This window comes from Meriones unguiculatus, chromosome 2 (genome assembly GCF_030254825.1).
Source record: "Meriones unguiculatus strain TT.TT164.6M chromosome 2, Bangor_MerUng_6.1, whole genome shotgun sequence".
NCBI classification, from domain to species: Eukaryota; Metazoa; Chordata; class Mammalia; order Rodentia; family Muridae; genus Meriones; species Meriones unguiculatus.
Window position 1 is genome coordinate 158,743,969 of NC_083350.1, and position 20,673 is coordinate 158,764,641.

General features: G+C 47.6%; 1 protein-coding gene across 1 annotated transcript in view; it reads right to left on the reverse strand.

The window, feature by feature from the left end:
• Nucleotides 1-20,673, reverse strand: part of Maml3 (mastermind like transcriptional coactivator 3) — a 403,303-nt gene that overhangs the window by 141,591 nt on the left and 241,039 nt on the right. The window contains exon 2 of the mRNA XM_060378296.1: nt 18,924-20,510. Within this exon, the coding sequence (XP_060234279.1) occupies nt 18,924-20,510 (1,587 nt within the window). The remainder of the gene's footprint in view (nt 1-18,923; nt 20,511-20,673) is intronic.

Here is a 20,673-nt window from a genome sequence, read left to right on the forward strand (position 1 = left end):
CTCAAGGCCCCATGGAAGTCAGCTTTCTAAAATCAATGAACTTTGTGTTTTGATATGTGGTGTCCTTCTGTGAAAATGACAAGGTGGCGGTGACCACTTCAGGATGTTGTAGATGAGAATTCTTTATCTGAGGGAAAGATAAATCCAGGAACCTGGGTAAGAAGAATGTAGAAATACCCGCTCCGGTCCTTGGCAAAGTCAGGCCAGGAAGTATTAATTCTCAAACATCTTCAGATTGTTTCTTCCATGACCCCAAGACTTACAGACCAGAAATGCAACAGCAACCATATGCACAAACCACCACACTGCACCAGAATCCATCAGAAAACAACAGTATTCATTAAAAAAAATTACCTGAAAGACGAGGGTGGTGGCAAGGGTGAAGCGCAGAGATACAGAAGGCCACGGAAGTCTCTCTTTCCATAGATTTATTACACTCCAGTAGTAACTTTCTAGGTACAGGTGAAACCATGATGCCAGAATGTTGCTGAGAAATCCAGGCGGCTTTCTCCAGCCACCCTCCTCCGTGGCTGTCCACAAGGAGGCAGAACTGCATTATGGGTTTTGAGTTTAGGTTTGTATTCAAAAGCCCTCTCCTTGGGTTCTAGGTCTGGAGCTGCCTCTATGGCCTTGGACAGTCTTCTTAACACTTGATGCCCAAGTTTCAAGATCACTTGAAAATAACACAAAAGAATTCAAGCCGTGTGCTTTGCACAGATACTGGCACAAAGTATTTCAGTAATGTGCCCCTCACCTTGGATCAGAGTTCCTTAGCTTCTGTACTGCTGACATTTTGAGTAGACAGTTCTTGGCTGTGGGGGCTGTCCTATGCACAGCTGAACAATTAGTAGCATATCTGTTTTCTATATGCTGGACGCCAGTAGCGGTCTTAATGCCCTTACCACCAACAAGGTGGAAATCAAAACTAACTCCAGATGTTGAATGTCCACAGCTTTGGCTCCATCAAGTTCTGAAAGTCGAGCATAGCCCCGCCCTTCTCGTTGACGTGGACGTAAATTTTAATCTCTACTTTAGAAGTGTAAGAAATTATGTAGCTATAGTTATCAGGGTCTAAGTGTCCTCATCATGAAACCATTATTTTCAGGCTCTCTCTGGTTCTAAATTTTGACCCTGAAAATTATATTGCTATGTCTCATGTCATCGAGAACTTAAGATAATGTATCCCTAATTAAAAACCTATACAAGTAATATGTGTTTTACTAGGAAATACCAGAAATTCATATGTGCAGAAAAAAATGAACGAAAAGAAAAGGAAGTGATAGGAAATAAGGAAAAGAATTATTACGCATAATCACCTTAGAGCTAGAGCTGCTTTTTAAAAAACACGTGTGTACACAGACATAAAAATTACACATGCGGGGCTGGAGAGATGGCTCAGAGGTTAAGAGACTGGCTGTTCTTCTAAAGGTCCTGAGTTCAATTCCCAGCAACCACATGGTGGCTCACAATCACCTACAATGAGATCTGGTCCCTCTTCTGGCCATGCAGACAGAACACTATACATAAGAAATAAATCTTAAAAAAAATTACACATGTGCATACACAATCATGCAACACACATCTCAAATATTTCTCATTTGTTCATCATGTCAGTCATTAATTCTAGCTAAACCTCTATTTTTACTATTGTTACTAGTCTGTCTCTCCACACAGACAGACACACTCACAGAGACGCACACACAGACACACACACACACACACACACACACACACTCACTCTTTTTCCTCCTCATATACAATATCTTTCAAGGAATATATGCTCAAGTTGGGTGCAAAAGAGGGTTGGCACGGAAGTGGATGGTTATGAAATCCACACTCCTTTCTTTCTTCACAGAACTGTAGCGTTAACCGAATACACACTGATAAGGCAAACAGCACTGACGGTGACCCACGTTGGTCAGCTCTCCTTCCCGGGAGGAGAGGCCATCATTCCTGGTGTTTCAAGGTGTGCGAGCCAAATGGACTATCTCCATTTCACACGTGCTGCCACCCATGGCCACTTCCCTTTCGGTGACTTTTTCTTCGGGTCTGTATCCAGGGTCACATGCCGTGGGGTCCTAATTATTTTGTTCCAGGTGTGCTGTACCCTAGCATCTCCTGCCAGTCACTTTGATCAAGATAGTTGTCAACCCCGGCTGGGAGCCTGAACTGGCTACCCACTGCCTCTTGTATCACAAACTGGATCTCAGTAATGAGCACTGAAGGTTCCCCCTTCCTGTAAGCCCTCGAAAGACCTCCGAGTTTGCTTCTCTGATCACTTTTTAGGCCTTATCCTCCACTTCACAGCCCACGTGTCTTCCATGCTCCTCGCTAATAAACATTCCATTCAAAGTTAGGTAAATCAAAGTCCAGGGCTGCTATCTCTCAAACCAGGAGAAAAGCTGAACATTAATGAGTTACCCTTCTGTTGATACTTCTGTGGCCAGTGACAGCTAGTTATCTATCATATTAATAGGGTATATCTTTGTGTTAAAGATTATTGATAAAGTATTTATTTATTTTGATTTCAGGACCACATATTAATAATCACAAAACTAGGTGAAGTATGTCAACTCCAGTTAATAATTTTGTTGTTCCGATCCCTCCCTCCGCAGTACATGCATATACTTAATCCAAAAGACAGCTTGCTTTTTTCCATTAAGAGGTGAGCCAAGGAAGAGCCCTTGGATTTCATCGTTATAGTTCCTGGATGGGGGTGTATCTTAGTATTAGAGCATTTGCCTACATGGCAAAAGCTCTTGCTTTGACCTCTGGCACTAAAGCACAAAAATAATATAATCATTGTATCTTGGATAACATGTCACACTTGAATATAAATAGGAGTTTGCATGCTGCTATCATTTCATGCAATCTTTTAAATCCAGCTTTTAGCAGAGGATAAATTTCTTGAGGGCAGGGGCCATGCCTTTTGCTTCCTCTGCGACGCTGCCATGATGGGAACACAGCTGGGTGTCGGTTAGCTGGCCCTGCGTGAGTGTTACTAGGTGATTCGTGTTTGAAGAAGAAATGGAGAGAAAAGCCTGAGGGCTCAGAGGATTTGTTTGCAAGCATTTTGCTGAGAACAAACACAAATATGGAGAGAAATGAGCGTGTGGACGGCATGAGGGCTTTGGCTCCAGAAAGATTCAGTAGCGGGACATTCCAGTGTAACTAAGAGCCACAGCTGAGTTGGGGCCTGTAAAAGCAGGGTACAAGGGGCAGAAACAAACACCTTAAGAACTGAGAAGGCAAAGGGAAGGATTTTTAAAGAGGAAATGGAAAAATCCTGTCACTAACTAGCTTGGGTTTAGAGTGAGTAACAGACAAAGGTCCTCTCCGGTTTCCTGCTGTAAAGGAAGGCAAAGGTTTCACATTCAGCCATAGAATGATATTTTGTACTGCGAGGCATAACTTTGATATCAGGCCTGAGGCTGCTCAACAAAAAGGGTAGAAATGTCTAGTACAGCCAGGCAGTGGCAAATGCCTTTAATCCCAGAGGCAGAGGCGGGCAGATCTCTGAGACCAGGTCAGTCTGGTCTACAGAGCGAGTTCTAGGACATCCAAGGCTACTCAAAGAAACCCTATCTCAAAAAATCAACCAACCACCCAACCAACCAACCAAACAAAAAATCAAAACAAAAGGAAGGAAAGAAGGAAGGAAGGAAGGAAGGAAGGAAGGAAGGAAGGAAGGAAGGAAGGAAGGAAGGAAGGAAGGTCGGTCTAGCCAGAGCAGCATATCTGGAATCAGTGGCTCAGCTCAACCCAAGTGCCCAGTCTGAAACTGTGTTCTCACCACTGCTGGCTCAGTTCTCCCCTTCTTGAACGCTCCCCTACCAATTCCACTTTATGAAATGTCAAAAGCCATTCGTGGCAATTATGGTGTCCACAAACATGTTCACAAATTCTTGACATTCTCTTCTGAGGAGAGAATCTAATCTTCCTTCCCTGGAGAGTAACTGGACTTCATTATTTTGCTGCTAATGAATGGAATAATGAAGAAAGTGAAGGTGTGCGACCTTGATATGATCTCATGATTGGCACCATGGCCTCCTCCTTGATCTCTCGACTCAGCCTCTCTGGGGAAGACAGCCGCCAGGTCTGGAGGGCAGCAGGGAAGCAGTACAAGCTAGAAGGCACTGAGCCCCGAGGCGGAAGCCATTTGCCGGCTAGGAGGGAGCAGACAGTCCAGCCCCAGTGGAGCCAGGATATAAACTCTGTCTCAGTGACATTGTAAGTATAACCGAGGAGAGACAAGAGCCCCGGAACTCCCAGCCCCGCTGCTCCCGTCTCCCTCACCCTGTGAATCTGTTAAGTTTGCAGTATAATTTGTTACACAGCAATCCATAAATAACAGAAGAATTTTTCTAACACAGCTCCTTTTTTTTTTTAGCTTTAGTTTTAGGTTTTTTTTAAATACTTTAAAGTTAAAAAAAAAAAAACACAAACAAAAAAACCCACTCTTGTAAATGCTTTAGAGTAGAGAAGCAAGTACCTAACTGTTATTATTATTTGTTTTCCAGATGAAAACAGCAAGTTCAGAGAGGATCTGTAACCTGCTCATGGTCTGGCCCAGTGCATGATCGATTTGTCCTGGCTTCAACACTGCCTCCTGACTCCACACTCTGTCACCTCCCTACAAAGGCAGGTCCCTCTCTCTTGCCCCGTGCTAGGCCACACCAGGAAGTTCCCACGTTGTGAGAAGGTAGACAGGGAGACAAAACCTGCCTCTTGTGGTTTAGAGGAATTGTGTTTATTCACAAGTTTCTCTCACTAGACGGCCAATTTAACACCCTGCCAACTGACCAATTATTCTCGTTCAGGTAGAGCTAAGCGGAAGCTTCTCCGGCTGCACACCTTTCTCGCCCAGCATAACTAATGAAGCTCATCAGCCACCCCCAGCATCCGGCAAACATGCCCAGCTCGCCAGCCCCTCTCAGTGACGTGTTAATAGGGGTCAGGTGTTTCCCACCTCAGGAGGTTTAGGCCTGCCCTACAGCCGGATCACAAACACAAACGGCATTACCTGCTGGTGACAGGGGTGTGGGGGACTGTGGAAGGATCTGAGGGGAGGGCCATATCAGCTCAGGTAAATTAGAGTGACCAGGGCTCAAGGTGGAGGGTGCTGGGGAATGATAGTTTACTCCCGGTGGTTCTGGTTCGGGGTGACAGTCTTTAAGTGGTGGTGTGAAGTACTGACAGCCCGAAGACAGCCAAAAGAACATTTCCACAGCGTTCCAGCTCTGCTGCTGGGCACTGCCTTTCTGATCACAGGGAAAAAGCTTCTGTAGTGGTGCCACATCTTGCTCTGTCCATCACAGTGGCTGCTGCCCACAGGAGGCTGCCGAGCTCTTCAAGTGTGGCTGATCTAAACCCGATGCACCGTAAGTATAAAGAGCATGTCCAAACTCCAAGGTTTGGTAAGAAGAATCTAACATAATCATTTTTATACATAGCCTACAAGTTAAAAAACACGTATTTTAACATATAGTGTTAAATAACAGTATATTAAAATCATTTCCAACAGTTTCTTTTTTAACTTTTTGGTAACATGGGCCCACAGACATGCCCCTCTCTCATTTGTGGCTTGGACTATGTTTTTGTTGGATGGTGCTGTTCTAGAAACTGGGACATCTAAAACCGTCACCTCACTGAGGGGGTTGCAGAGGCCAAATGATTTCCACGCCTTTTCCCGCCACACTAACGGGCGACGTCAAAATGAGTATTACCCGCTGCCAGGCCTGCCGTGCGCTCGGATGTGAACTGCCTCGAGCTCCATTCGGCCGCCCTTCAACTCCGCAGCTTCACCGGACAGGCCTGGGCATGCGCGGACACACACACGGCGCTGCGCCGTGCCGTAACTCACTCTTCCCACACACACCGGAAAAGCTGACTGCTCTGTACTTAGTGGTTTTCCTAGGAAACAATCACACGGCCCTCGGACTGCACCCTGTGGCTCGAAATGGTTTCAGAGAGCAGTCACGGACAGAAGAGGGTGCAAAAGGGGGCTGCCATTCTGCAGGGGTTGGGGCAGTGCTTCAGCGCCTCCGCTTGGAGTGGCTTTTTGCTACGGGGGCTTGTTACAGGCGGAGCCAATCCTTTTCCTCCCATCAGCGCCTCACTTCCTGGCACTGAATGTGTCCCTGGCCTGAGAAGCCCACGGAAGCACCTAGACCCTCCATGTGTGAACAGGCTGACGTTCGGAGCGGGGGTCAGACCTGAAAGCAATCAGGCAGTGCAGGCACGTGCACAGTGCGGGTGTGTGCGCCCGGGCCTCGCTCAGGACACACGTGACTCCTGATCAGTGAGCAATGCTAGTCTGGATCCTCGTCGCGGCCACTAGCTGCTGATCGGCAGATAACCACGGGTAGGAAAACTGCAAGATCTGACGTAGGGATATTAATCAAGACTCCATGCTGGAGACCTCTCTGTGTGTGGCGGCATCTGAGTGTTTATGTATCTCAGCAAATGCAACAACATCGTGTCATCAAGAAGACCAGGCCTAACGGAAGTGCTCAGGAAACAGGATACGGCAGATTCCATTTACACGAATAAAACAGTTTAGTCGTTTCTCGAAAAGACCAGAATCGCGATGAAGAGTTGGTGAGTGCAGACATGCTACATACAGTGTTCGTGTGTGCATGCATGTGTGCATATATGTGAATGTGGGTGTGTGCATGCAGGTGACAGCGGAGGCCAGAAGAGGGTGTTGGACCTCCTGGAGATGGAGTTACAGGAGGTTGTGAATGCTGAGAACCAAACCCGGGTCCTCTGCAGCAAATGCTTTTCAGCCAACAAGGTAATTTCAACGCTGACAGCTTTGCTCTTCTTAAATGTGGAAACAATGACCATCTTTACAGAGCACTCTCTTCAAAGAATACATACAACTAGCTGGGTGGCCTTTAATCCCAGCACTCAGGGAGGCAGAAGCAGGTGGAATTTGTGAGTTCGAGGCCAGCCTGCCCTACAGGTCAGCCAAGGCTACAGAGAAACCCTATCTCCGAAAAAAAAAAAAAAAAAGGAATAGACACAAGCAATTAATATAATAAAACACCAGGCAAACAGAATACACGACATAGGTACTTATTATTGTTGTAAATAAGGAAAACGTTTTCATAATGCTATGAACCTATGGGGGGAAAAACAAATCAATGCTTGTAAGAGCAAAAAGTCCAATCACAAAACAGGATTAGCTATTTGCAACGCCAGTAGAAGCCGAAACAAATGTTCTGAGCTAACGTCACATATTTTGCTGCGTGGGTACCAAAACATGAACAGATGGGAAACATTCACTGGAAGAACAGGATGAAAAGAGCTCGTGTGATGGCTCCTGAGTTTCCATACCTGGGACCCACATACCAGAAGGAGAAAAGCGACTTCTGTAGGTTGTCCTCTGACTTCCACACATGTGGACCACAGCAAGTCACACCCACACACGGGCGTGGCCATGCACCCACCCCTACACACACACACACACACACACACACACACACACACACGCCTGCACACACAGCACGAACCAGTGCTATAAAGAGAAGAAATAATAGCAGGGTAAAGAGCAAGTATTTTAATTGCTTTTGAAGTACAGATACAATCTATGGGGATTCACATGCAACTTGTCATTCGGAAACCATGATGTCATCCCGATATTCAGCCTATGGTCATGCTCATTCACACAACTTCCCTTTCATTTGGTCATACATTTAGTCACTGAGTCCTCATATGATTTCCTCTGACTGCCTCTGGGCCCCGTCTTCCTAATATTAAATCTAGTTATTTTTCTATTGCTGGGAACAAACCCACGGCCTCAAACATTTTTGGCAAGTCCTACCATTGAACTCTTCTTAAAAATTTGGGTTGTGGTTTGAGTGCTGCCCTCCAGTCTGGCTACAATCTGAATTTTTTTTCCCTCCACTAGAATGCTTGCCCACTCACTGTTAGACAGCTACTGCCACCCTCGGTCCATCCGGGAGCTTGCTTCCTCCAGGGGTCTTGGCCCAGGCTGTGCTGACCCTCATCTTTCTCACTGCCTGTGCGTGTAGAATTCGTTTTTGTGTGGAGACAAGGTTTCTCCCTGTAGCCCTGGCTGTCCTGGAACTCAGTCTGTAGGCCAGGCTGGCCTCGAACTCAGAGATCCTCCTGCCTCTGCCTCCAAGCGCTGGGATTGAAGGCGTGTACCAACACTGCCCGACTGCAGGCACAATTTAGTATAATTTTATTTCAACTTGACGTAAGCCAGAATCATCTGAGGGAACCTCAACTAAGAAAAATGCCTCCATAAGATCTGACAGAGACAGGCCCGTTGGGCATTTTCTTAAGTCGTGATTGGTGGGGGAGGGACAACCAGGGCTGCCGGTTCTGGGTACTACAGAGGAAAGCAGACTGACACCAGAGAGGCCTCTTCCTGCAGCAGATGGGAACAAATAAAGAGACCCACAGCCAGACAATATGAAGAGAGTGAGACACCTTGGACTACTCGGCCCTAAAAGGATGTTTCCATCAAATCCCTCTCATCAGGACTCAGAGAACCCGGGAGAAGAGGAAGCAGAAAGAACGTACGAGCCAGAGGGGATGGAGGACACCAAGGAAACAAGGCCCTCTACATCAACGAGATCGGAGCTCATATGAAGCCACAGAGGCCGAGGCAGCATGCATGGGGACTGCACTGGATGCGGTCCTAGAGCTGAAGGAAAAGCGAACACACTGTCATCCCTAGCCTAGAAGCTAGCTCCAATTGATAACCACTTGCAAATAAAAACTGACTTTTCTCCAAGGCTGTCTCACTGGGGAAACAAACACTCTTAAGGGTAGGCTGCATGCCCCGCAATAGATGGGCAACAGAAAACAAAACCGATGGGGTTCCCTGCCTCATATCGTGTGTCAGAGCCTTTTTTTTTTCTTTCTCAATATTTATTTACTCCCCCACCCCCTTTCCTACAGGTCCTTTGTGTAGGTATCGTGGCTTCCAGTTTTATGTTCTTATGGGACTCCTGAGTGTGCAAATGCAAATCCCTCTGCGTTTCTATCTGTTTCTTGTGCCTTTTCTTGGGCTCTTTTCCTGCTGTTTGTTTTGTCCTATTCTGATGTGTTAGTTTTTGTATATTTAATCTTATCGTTATCCCTCAGAAAACAGTTTGTTTTCTAAGGAGAGACAGCGAAAGGTGGATCTGGATGGCGATGGGGTGTGAGGAGCTGGGAGAAGTGGCAGGGCACACCGTAATCAGGATATATTATATGAGAATAAGTCCATTTCCAGTAAAAGGAAAAAAATGGAATAAACTGAAAGAGAGAAAGGAAGAAAGGAAGGAAGAAAGAAGAAAGTGTGCTGAGCAAACCACGAGGAGCAAGTCAGCAAGTAGCACCCTCCCCACAGCTTCTGCATCAGTTCCTGCCTCCAAGTTCCTGCCCAGTTTCCCTCAGTATGAGGGAAGATATGATTCAAGATATGTAAGCCAAATAAACCCTTTCCTCCTGAGTTGCTTCTGGTCGTAGTGTTTCTTCACAGCAGTGATAACCCTAAGACAGCAGGCGTACCTGATGCCCAGCATTAATATGGGATCCACTTTGTCTTCCAGACAGGACTCTCAGGGGATGTACACTCTGGCTGATGGGACAGAGACATCTCTCTTCAGTCCATTGGTCAAGTTTGACAATCTCCCACTCTTTTGTTGACCTAATGACTGGCAGGCTGAAGACACACTAGACCTCCTCTTTTGTCTGAAAATTCAAGAGACACCCTCAGAGGGTCCTGGACTGGAGCCCAGCATGCTAAAGAAGATGGCTTGAGAGAAAGGGAACCAAGAGTCGAGAGGTAAAGTGAAACTGGGCATGCAGTCCATGGGTCATCACTTTCAAAGCCCAGGAACCTGTCTGACTGCCATCTTTGATAGAACCATGCACGAGGGCACAGCACCCAGAGCCGTGGCCTTACCAGTACGTCTGAGAACAGTCTTGTTTGGAGGATGATTTCTCATGAAAGCGCTACCTGGACTTCACATTGCCTCTGACATGAGTGCTATCCACTCTACTGTTAGCCTTTATTCCTGGACGCACAAGGGCCTAAGAAAAAAGATGACTAGGCACCCCTCTCTTGGAGAGATGAAGGAGTATTCTACCTTTTACTATGAGGGGTATGGTGAGGGCAGAACCGTGGGAAACATACTGCTTTATCCTGTTAAGACACTCAACAGGGGGCTAGGAGGACGGGTCAGTGGGTAATAGCATTGCCTGCAAGCATGAAGACTTGAGCTTAAATCCTCAGAACCCACACAAAAAGTCAGGCATGGCTGTGTGTGCCCGTCACTTAGTATTGGTACGAGCAGTCAGGAGGATGTTGGGAGCTCCCATCTTAGCCAAAAAGTTGAATTTCTGCTTCTGGGAACAGCCCTGTCTCAAGCCAATAAGGCAGACAGGATCAGAGGAAGATACCAAAAATGTTTGCTCTGTCTTACCCAAATGTTGGATGTACACACATAGGCATGCACACACACCGACACAATTTTTTTTTAATTCAATGTTAATAACTGCCTGTGATGATTTGAGGATGTCCCCCGTAATCCTGGGGATTTGAATCTTTGGCCCTTAGTTGATGACATTGTTTGGGTGGCTTAGGGAATATGGCCCGGATGGAGGAAGTGTGTAAGCAGAGGTGGGCTTTGAGGATTCATTGCCTTGCACTCTCTCTGCTTTCAGTTTGTGGCTCAAGATGTGCATCTCAGTTTGCCTGCTGGCATGACTGCCACCTGCTTGTCACGATGGACTCTGGAACCACGAGCCCGGGTAAACACATCTACACGTTGCCTCAGCCATGATGTTTTGTTGTTTTGTTTTTTTTTTTATATATATAAATTATTATGTTCATGCTTTATGCATCTTTTCCTTCGCCATTTTTAAAAAAAAATTTGTTTATTATGTATATAGTGTTCTGCCTCCATGTGTACCTGCAGGCCAGAAGAGAACACAAGATCTCACTATAGATGGTTGTGAGCCACCATGTGGCTGCTGGGAATTGAACTCAGAACCTCTGGAAGAGCAAGCAGTGCTCCTAAGCTCTGAGCCATCTCTCCAGGCCCAGTCATGATGTTTTAGCACAGCAGCGGAGCTGCCATAGGTAAGCAAACTTCGATACTGAACAAGGAAACAAACAAGGCCGCTTTACTGAATTCTGGTGTTCTGTATCACTCCTACACTATACAGTGGCGCTAGAGTTGGTAGCGGTTGTGTGTGTAGGGGTATGGAGTGTACATTCCCGGGCTTCATCACCGAGCTGTGATGGCCTGCGTTCTGAGCACCTCCTCCGGGGGATGCAGTCCACACATGCTCCAGAGCCTCCGCTTGATGGGTTGTAAGCTCTCAGAATGGATCGGAATCTTCTTGTCCCACAGCGCCTTTCAAGCGCCTTCTCACAGAGGACCAATTAAAACCTCTTTCTTCCACTGTACTATCAAAAAACTAATTCCTTTCCCCCAACTTTTTCTTTTTCTTTTGCTATATTCTCGCAGTCTCATATTCGCAAACTCTGACAGAATGTCAATCAGGATTTAAAAAAATCTTCCAGGATGCGTATGGAAATGATTTTATTTTACCCGTCGATAAGAACCTTTCCCATATTATGTGGGGTTTGGAGCACTTCTGCCTGCCAGTTTCCTCAGCTGGGGGGCCTGGATCAAGCCAGCGATGAGCATTCTGTCAATACGTTCTCTGGCACCTGAGTTGCCGAGTACCATAGGCTAAGTCAGGGTCATGGGACCTAAATTGTTTTCACAGTCCTTGAAGTAGGTCACTATTTTCAAGATTCTATAGAAGGGTCAGTGGATATAATCATGAGGTCTCCTCCCCCCGCCCCCCCGCGTGGCTGGAGGACAATGTTGCCATTTCTGTCCCCTTGAATATGTGCATTCCTGGGAAGAAAACTTAATATCTAGAGCCATCCTGGTTTCATTTTGTTGCTGTGATGAAATTCCCTGCCACAAACAACACAAGCGGGCTCATTGGCTTACAGTCCCAGGTTACAGACTTTTACTGTGGGGAATTCTGTCAAGGTGACAGCCACAGTCAAAAGCAGAGAGAGCAGGTGCCTGGGTCCTTGCTTGCTGTCTTAGCGCTGAGCGGGCCTCCTCTATTCTTATTTGGGGCTCAACTCATAAGATGCTGCCACCCACAATGGGCGGGTCTTCCCACATCCATAAACAGCCAAGACAGCTCCCCACAGGCCAATCTGATCTAGACAATTCTTCAACTAAGACTCTTTGCTCCGGTGACTTGAGGTTATGGCAAGGTGACGACCAAAAACTCAGCACTACGAGAGTGCCTTCAGTTTAGTTAAAGCCTAGTCTGTTTTGTTAATGCCCAAGTTGTTGGAAACAAAACAATCAGGTGAATTTTGCTGTAGTAAGTTTCAGTATCAGGCAATATTTAATATTCAGACAGAAAGGAGTTGATAGCCACTGCAGAAGTCTAGAATGAACGTGGCATTCTCGAGTGCCCCAGTACAGTGGCAATAAAGGAATAAAAATAATATAGATGTTGAAGAACGAAGAGGAAGAGAGGCCGCAGTAGGAGTCAAGGATGTCAACGACATTCTGGAAGATGGAAATCAGATGACAAAGCAGCCTAGGGAGAGCTCATTTCAATCACATAGCAAGAGCTGCAGAAACCACACGATGTGGGAAGACACGGGATCAGATATGAAGGCGACAGGCAGGGGCATGGCTGAAGTTACTAGGGTCAAAGCCTGGATCTTCTAGCCCTAAAAACCTAGGTTGGGCCACCCAGCTTCAATATGCCGAATGAAAAAGAAAAGGAAGTGTAAAAACCAGGAAAAGGAGATTTTATTCAACATGGCCAAATTGGGAAAGGGAACAAAGAGGTCCAGCACACCCCTCCTCCCCACCAACCAAGTCCGTAAGGTTTAGATGTAAACGGAGAGCAAGAGATGAGCAGAGGTAAGCAGTCCTGCTCAGGGTGTGGTCTTGCTCTCAGGACAGTCAGTCCGGCAAAGCGGCCTGGGAAGTTGTGCAAAGTGCCTGCAATCTCCTTAGGAGAGACAAGTTCCTCCTCCAGCAGGTACTAGAGAGGGTTTCCCCTCGCTGGGGGCGAGATTTCTGAGGAAATTCACCAAAGGGCACAGCATCTGTTAGACTGTCTTGCAGGAGAGCTGCACAGAGAAATGGGCTGAAGGTGACATGAAGATGTATGGAGGAAGGAGGTTCCTGTCTCTACAGAGATGGAAGCCACCAGACTCCAGAGCCCTGGGACCCCAGCGTCGCATGAAAACAGGGGGTGTGAATAAAAGTGTAGGCGGCCGTTCCTGACACACCCCTCACTGTCACCAACACAGGCATCACTAACTCCCTTCCCACGCTCCAAACGTCAGCAGTGAGCTTAGGAATCCCATCTGTGCTGCCTAAGGGAAAGTCACCTATGGACACTGACCAGGGAACTTGCTGGGCTCTAACCCAGGCATCCCAGGGCAAAGGTCCACGGAGAGCAAGCTTCTCCTGTGTCCTGCCGCACTCCTAAACAGATGGTTAAGAAAACGTTGCTGATATTATTGAAGCAGAACAAAATGAACACACGGAAAAAGGTGCCTCAGAGAAACAGACTAAGCAGAGAGCAGAAGAAAACTTCATTTCAAAAATGATAATTAGTGTTCTCAGGTTATAAAGGACAAGCCAGAGAATAAGAAGGGGCTTATAGAAATTGAAAATGTGGAAATTAAAAAATAAAGTATTTGATATCAAGGTTGGGAGACAAAGTTAAGGGAATCTAATAGAACATGGGATAAAAAGACAAGACATGGAAAATAGAAGAGAAATGAGCACCAGAGAGCAAATGAGGAGGCTCACAATGCAAAAGGGGAACTTCCAAGAAGTTCAACAAAAAGAAAAAAAAGAAAAGAAAGTATTAAAAATATCTTAAAGCACAGATATTAGGAACATATTTTACCAGATGTTAAAGTAAATGTCTTAGTACCATCTATCAGGGGCAGGAATGGGGCTTGGTGGGAAAGAGTGCCTGCAGCCCAGGCATGAAGCCCAGACTTCAAATCCACAACACCAAGGTGAAGCCCAGGCGCGACTATGCACGCCTGTAACTCCAGCACTGTGAGGGCAGAGGCAGGGGGATCACGGGGCATGCTAACTGACTTCAGGTGCAAGGAGAAACCAGGTCTCAAGTAAATAAGGGGGAGAGAGATAGAGCAGGACGCCTAACATTCTCCTTTGGCCTCCAAGCATGCGCGTGCATGCACGCACACACACACACACACACACACACACACACACACACACACACACTACATACATTTCATAGCATCACACACAGTGAGGAGAAGCCACAAAGTGAATGGTGTGGCCACGCGTCACCGTCTCAATGTCACATGACCAGGAAGGAATGCCTTTAAGGCAGGGTGTGCTCTAACTTACAGTTCTACTGTGGGGTTGGAAGTAAGAAAACCGAGTGAAGTCAAGCAGCTGCCTCTGTGAGGGAGATGTCGCTGTTTTTCAATAAAAGTCAGCTAGCATCACCTCTCTGAAGTAGGAGTGTGCATTCTGGGGGAAAGTAAGCACATACATTTAAGGGAGCTGATGGAAGAGGCTCCCTCCGCCTGGTGAAGCTGAGGACGTTCAAAGAGACTCCCAGGATGTCTGTGAATACTGCAGGTCTGATCTTCCTGTGGCGACGTTACAGGTAACAGGCTTCTACCAGCAGAGCTGACACGCTTTGGAGAAGTAAAACGGAAGCGGGGAGCCTATCTGCCTATGACAAGCGCAGAGCCACACTCGGAAGACGCGAGGAAGAAACGCACAGAGCAGCGTCTGATTTAGTCAGTCCCGCCATTCCCAGGGAGAGAACGTTAACACCCCCTCTTGGATACCTGTCAGTCCCCACTCACCTGTGCAGGAATTGCACGCGTGCCCTGGGCTGCTGACCCGCTGGGGGCCGCCGGCCTTCGGTTTCCTTCCTGCACAGTTGCTTCATTGTTTTCCGTCTGTCAGCCACACTGGTTGAGTTTGCCTTCCCAGCAATCTCACCGACTCCACTAGTTCAAGATAACTACCGCCTTATCAAAGGCTTCTTTTCAGACTCACTTTGCTAGAGTTCCTCCTGGCTTTCAAAGGCGGCTTTGTGTCCCTCCTGCCCAGCGTTCTCGGGAAAGCCCACAGCCAACTGGAAAACATATCTCTGGTCCACATTTTGATAATTTTCATCAAATGGCTTATTAAGGAGTCTCGAGTTTTAGACTCGGAGTTGGGCGATACGGAAAAAAACTAGGTGGGGATAGAGAGCTTGTTCTTGAAAAACAGCAAAATTGGGCAAATCTAACAAACAAAAGCAAAGTAACTACGGGCTCTTTCACCTCAGAAATGTTTTTGTTTTTTTTTTTAATATGTATCAATGCCAGAGGCTGTATTATGATGACTAGATACAGAAATTTATTTATTTTTTAAATAGGAGATAAAGGGAAAGAGACATAATCAAAGAAACAATGTAAGAATACGTCCTGGAGAAGACTGGGCAAAGAACAAAGGTAGCCAACTTTAGTGATAGTTTTCATTGTTCCAATTTTAGCTTCTACGCGAATCATCAAAGATGGTAAGGAGTGAAAAGAGGGTGTGGTAAGAAAAGTGTGGAAGAAAGCCTTGGGATTGTCCACTGAAGCAGGAATTCACAACTGACACACACGGACAGCGAGGGAATAATGGCATGAGCTCATGACAGCAAGTCAGTTTGACTCAAATTGCTTTGCTAAAAAAGAAAAGGCATACTTTTACTTTCAAAAATAGTGACTTTTCCTTACTTAAAAAAATACTTTTCCTGCTGTCAGAATGAACATACGTGTATGAGAAAACTGGCCAACAACGAAAAGAAAAAGAACAATGATGTAACAGAATGCCATTCCTGAAATTTTAGCTGTTTCTCAACCTTCTATGCTACCAATCAGCACAAGCCAGTCTGTAACACACCAACTGCTTCTTTTAATTATTAGGGGCATTTCCGTATGTGTAATCATTTCTAATCCCACACATCCATTTACATTATACATCTGTCAAAATATTTCTATTGGTCTTAATTTTTTAATCAAAAGTAACACTGAAAGGCTATGGTTAAGCGCACTGGCTGCTTTCAACCACCAGGGAACCTGGGGTCGAGTCTCAGTACCCACATGGCAGCTCACAACCATCTGTAACTACAGTTCCGGGGGATCTGACGCCCTCTTCTGGCCTCCACAGGCATTGCACTCATGTGGCACAGAAATACATGCAGGGAAGATGTTCATATACGTAAAATAAAAATAAATAATGTAATGATTATCTTTCTTCAGTCTGATCGTTCTATAAAAGAACATGAAAATTCTATAAAGTAGACTTCCTAGATAAAGGCCATTAATATTTTTTAACATTTTTTTTTTCCTTTGTTTGTTTGGAGACAGGGTTTCACTGTGTAGCCCTGGCTGGGCTTGAACTCAGACAGATTCATTCACCTGTGGAAAATAAAGGCATGCTCCACCACATGTCTAGCTTGTTTCACTTCTTAAAAAATACTTAGAAAGTGCATTTTCTCCCTGTTTCTGGAAGAAACCTCAGTTCGTAAGATGTCACACTTGAGAAACTGCTCAATTTTCTTTAAATAAATGTGTCCAGTGTTATCACACTATTCTTACTGTCCACGTCATTCACTAAAACTAAGCATTGATCACGGTGTTTGGGGCCTGGCAAGGAGAAACAGAACTCTCAATAGCAAGGCGGAAAGAAAACAGCATGGTGTCTTGTCTGTAACTCATGCCGGAGTCTGTACCCTGTCCCTGCACACGGCATAAATGACTACACTGAGGGCTACCCAGATGCTGATTCACAGGAAGATAAAAATCTGAAACGGTCTGTTTGTAGACAGACACTCACATGCTTACGCAAGTATCTTGAAACTCATTTCAGACGGTAGGCAGTTCACTGGTTCATCAGAAAAGCATGCTGCTTTCTCCTGTCTTTGCTCTGTGCTCTGAAGCAAGTGTTCTAAGGAGCCCTTGCTGGGGAAGACTCTGTCCATACCGAAAGCAGCTCAAAGACGGAAGAGGCGCTACAGGTAGAGCTTCCTCGCTGGACTGAGCCCTTTCAAAACATGGCCCCTGCAGCTAAAGGCCTCGGGGACTCACCCGAAAGCACAAGTGTTAGGACCCCCTTTAAAAATCCGTGTTCCAGCAAAGGCTTTGTTTCTACTTAGCACACTTAGAAAGGGGTTGGTGAGAGTGAGGAGGACAGAGGGGGTACCATCCTACCCCCGTGTCTGCAGAATTTGTGAGTTGGAATTAATCATCTTTGCTCTGGCTCAGAAGAAACACCGGCGTGAAAACAGCCCGAGTAGAAGCATAATTTGTATTAAGATTAACAACGGATCATTTGCCGGCCTGCAATCCCCTAAGCCTCGTGACGCATCTGGGCCCAACAAAAGTCCTTGGGTATCGCCTCTACTTTCGCTTGCTTCTGAGCCTAGAGTGCACAAAGGGATTCCTTTCCATCGACATATATTTCTGTGTTCTTAACGAAATCACTCTAAAGCAGCAAAGGCCATATCTTAAGTATGTTTCCTACTGACTCCTGACGGCAGCTGATGTACAAGCAAGCCACGGTTTCCTTCTTTCAGACAGGACTTCTTGCAGTCTGGCTGGCATGTGGAGACAAGAAAGCCCCGTGAGGTTTGGGGGCTGGAAGTCTGTGAAGGGCGAGAGTAGAGCCACAGAGCTCAGGCCTGTCTATGCAGGCCAGCACCACCCTCAGCCCTGCAGCTTCTAGGCAGCCTGGGGGCAGGGGTGGAGGATGCCGGGCGGGGCAGGAGTGGGATGGAGCACTGTGGGAGGCACAGGTGCAAAGTTGGTTTCTAACCACAGGACACCACACTTCCAGGGATGCGGTCACTCGTGGCCAGTGCCTGCAGTCCACAAGGACGGCGCAACGGAAAGTAAAGAGACCCTCACACAGCTCCTGAATTCACCTGTGGTGGAGGAAGCCACCCTAAATGCGCATGCTCTCTCTCTCTGTCTGTGTCTGTCTGTCTGTCTCCGTCTCTCTCTGCTAGGTAAAGTGTTGAAGGGCCCCTGAGGCCAGCCTAGGCAAAGGCAGATTTTACTCCCAAATGACAGCTGTTCACTGTTACCCATCGTCCAAACCACAAAGAGCATGAGAGATAAGAGCTCTTTTTTTTTTTTTAATGCTGCATGGGCGCATTCACCAGCAGTTATTGCTGCGATTCAGCTGAATGCTGTGGACAGGGATCACGGTACTCCTGAGTCACATGACTGACATAAGCCACTGTTGCTGGTAAAACCGCCAAGGTTTAAACATTAAACGGCCTTGCAAGACCCTCACCACTTTGATAATACAGCAAACTGTTTTTTTTTTTTTAAGGCCAAGAGTCATGTTTTCCATCATTCATAACCTGTTAAGACAGCTAGCATTTTTCCAGAAGGTATAGATAGGTACTGGGTACATATAGAAATAAGGAACAGACAGATGGGCCCAAGCACACCTACTCTCCTACCACCCTTTAGTTAGTGAACCAGAAAACAAAACAAAACAAAACACACAAACAAAACAAACAAACAACAAAAAACCAAACTACGGAGGTATGCCATATTGGGTCACGTGACTTGCTCAGCCTGCCTTTCTCACAGTGAGACCTTGACAGAATTTTAAAATTTCGTGGCTGCAGGCAGGAATGGGGGCAAGGGGGGCGTTGGATCCTTAGGCACTGATGTGCAACAACCGTTTACTGGACCACTCTTAGAAGACACTGCAGCAAGGCGCGCAGGGGAGGGTTTCTGGTGGCCACCGGCCTCGGTCCACGCCAAGCCGGCTCCGCATCGGACGCGTGGGACAGCCTGGCACGCCGGTGAGAACCGCTCCCCGCGCGCCCCACTCCCCACTCACCTGACCGTGGGCAGGAAGCGCGGCGTAGGCCATGGGCGGGTTCATCACTCCCTTCTGCTTGAGGAGAAGCAGGCGCTTCTGGTCCTCGCTCAGGTGCGGCCTGGGCGCCTGCAGCTGCGGGGGCGGCGGGGGCTGCTGCGGGGGTGGCTGCGGCTGGGGCGGCTGCGGCTGCGGAGGCTGCGGTTGGATGTAGGGCATCAGGGGGTTTTTGTTGGGGTTGGCCATGGGGGGCGTCATTCTCGGACTCAGGTCCGCACTGAAGTGGCTCAGGGGCTTCGTGTTGCCGTAGGTGAGGATGCTGTGCTGTTTGTTTAAGGAGTTCGTCCCCAAGTTATTTGGCTGCTGACTGATCATGTTCATGTGATTGGGAGGGAGGTAGTTGTTCATGGTCGTCTTCTGCAGGCTGTTTGCCATTGCAGGCACTATTGTGTTTTGGTTGTTAAAGGCTTGGGGGTACATCATTGGGCTATTTGGTTTTTCAGAAGTAAAAGCTGCTCCATACGGACTGGACGGCGGCCCTAAGGGAGACCAACTCGAAGTCTGATTTGGCTGCTGTTGTTGTTGCTGCTGCTGCTGCTGCTGCTGCTGCTGCTTCTGCTGCTTCTGCTGCATGAGTTTTGCCCTCTGCTGTTGCTGCGCAGCCATCTGTTTGAGCTGCTCGGCTGGGGACATATCGGAGCTGGGCACGGCCACGGAGCCTGACCCTGAACCGGATACTGCCCCCGGAACTGGATTGAGGAGATAGCCATTGCCCGGCCTTGATGAGGCTTGACCTGGGGTGTGGGCTGGGGTCGGAGTCTGGGGGGACTGGACAGCACAGTTGGCTGGCGACCCGGCGGGGTTGGGAGCCACCGGGGTGTTGGCCACAGATGGTAAGCTGGCGCCCGTGGAGACAGCAGAGAAGGGGGGACCAGAAGACGAAGGTCTGGCCTGGGGTGATCCCAGGGAGACGTGGGCGAAAGGAGAGTGCGAGGCGTCGCTCTTCACACTCGCACTCTCCTGCGAGAGCGGCGTCTCCATGGCTGCCTGGGAGAATTCCTGCTCCTTCTTCTCCTCAAAGTCTTCGTTGAACAGGTCCTGGATGTCATCTTCCGGAACCGTGTTGGCCAGTTCGTCTATCAGCTCTTGCCACTCCTGGTCATTCAGGTTGATGTCAGAGAACAGCTTGTTCTGATTCGAAAGGGATGTCTCCGACGAGTCTATGCAGGCGGGGTCATCAAGAGGTTCCTGCTTGAGGTCCTTGCTCTGCAAGAGAGCAAAGCTGTCCTCCAGGTCCCCGCAGCCGTTGACGGGCAGCTTGATCTCCGGGAGCCTGCCGTTCTTGCTCAGGTCCTCTAGAAGCCCAGGAGTGTGAGCAGCGCTGTTCTGCAAGGGCAAAGAGGGCTTGAGGTCAAGCTGGTGAAGGGGGGAAGCCGAGGGCAGTGGCATGTTGCTGGGCAAAGTGTTGATGGCTTCCATCCCCGCGGTGAGATCCTTCCGGATGCGCTTGCTCGTCGGCGAGAAGCTCCCGTCGCAAGCACCATTCTGCTGGTCCCCATTAAGTGGCGATCGGGCCCCTTCCAACTTCCTCTTCACAGTCTCTTGTAGCTGGAAAAGAAATGGGGACAGAAGATGACTTAACCCCGCACCGAACTCTTAAGCACCGTGATGAGTGTTGGGTGTGTCTGCGTGTTCGTGTATACACGCGCGCGCCTGTGGGCACCGTCCACCTTGTCTTGAGGCAGGTGTCTTGTTGGCCTGGAGCACACCC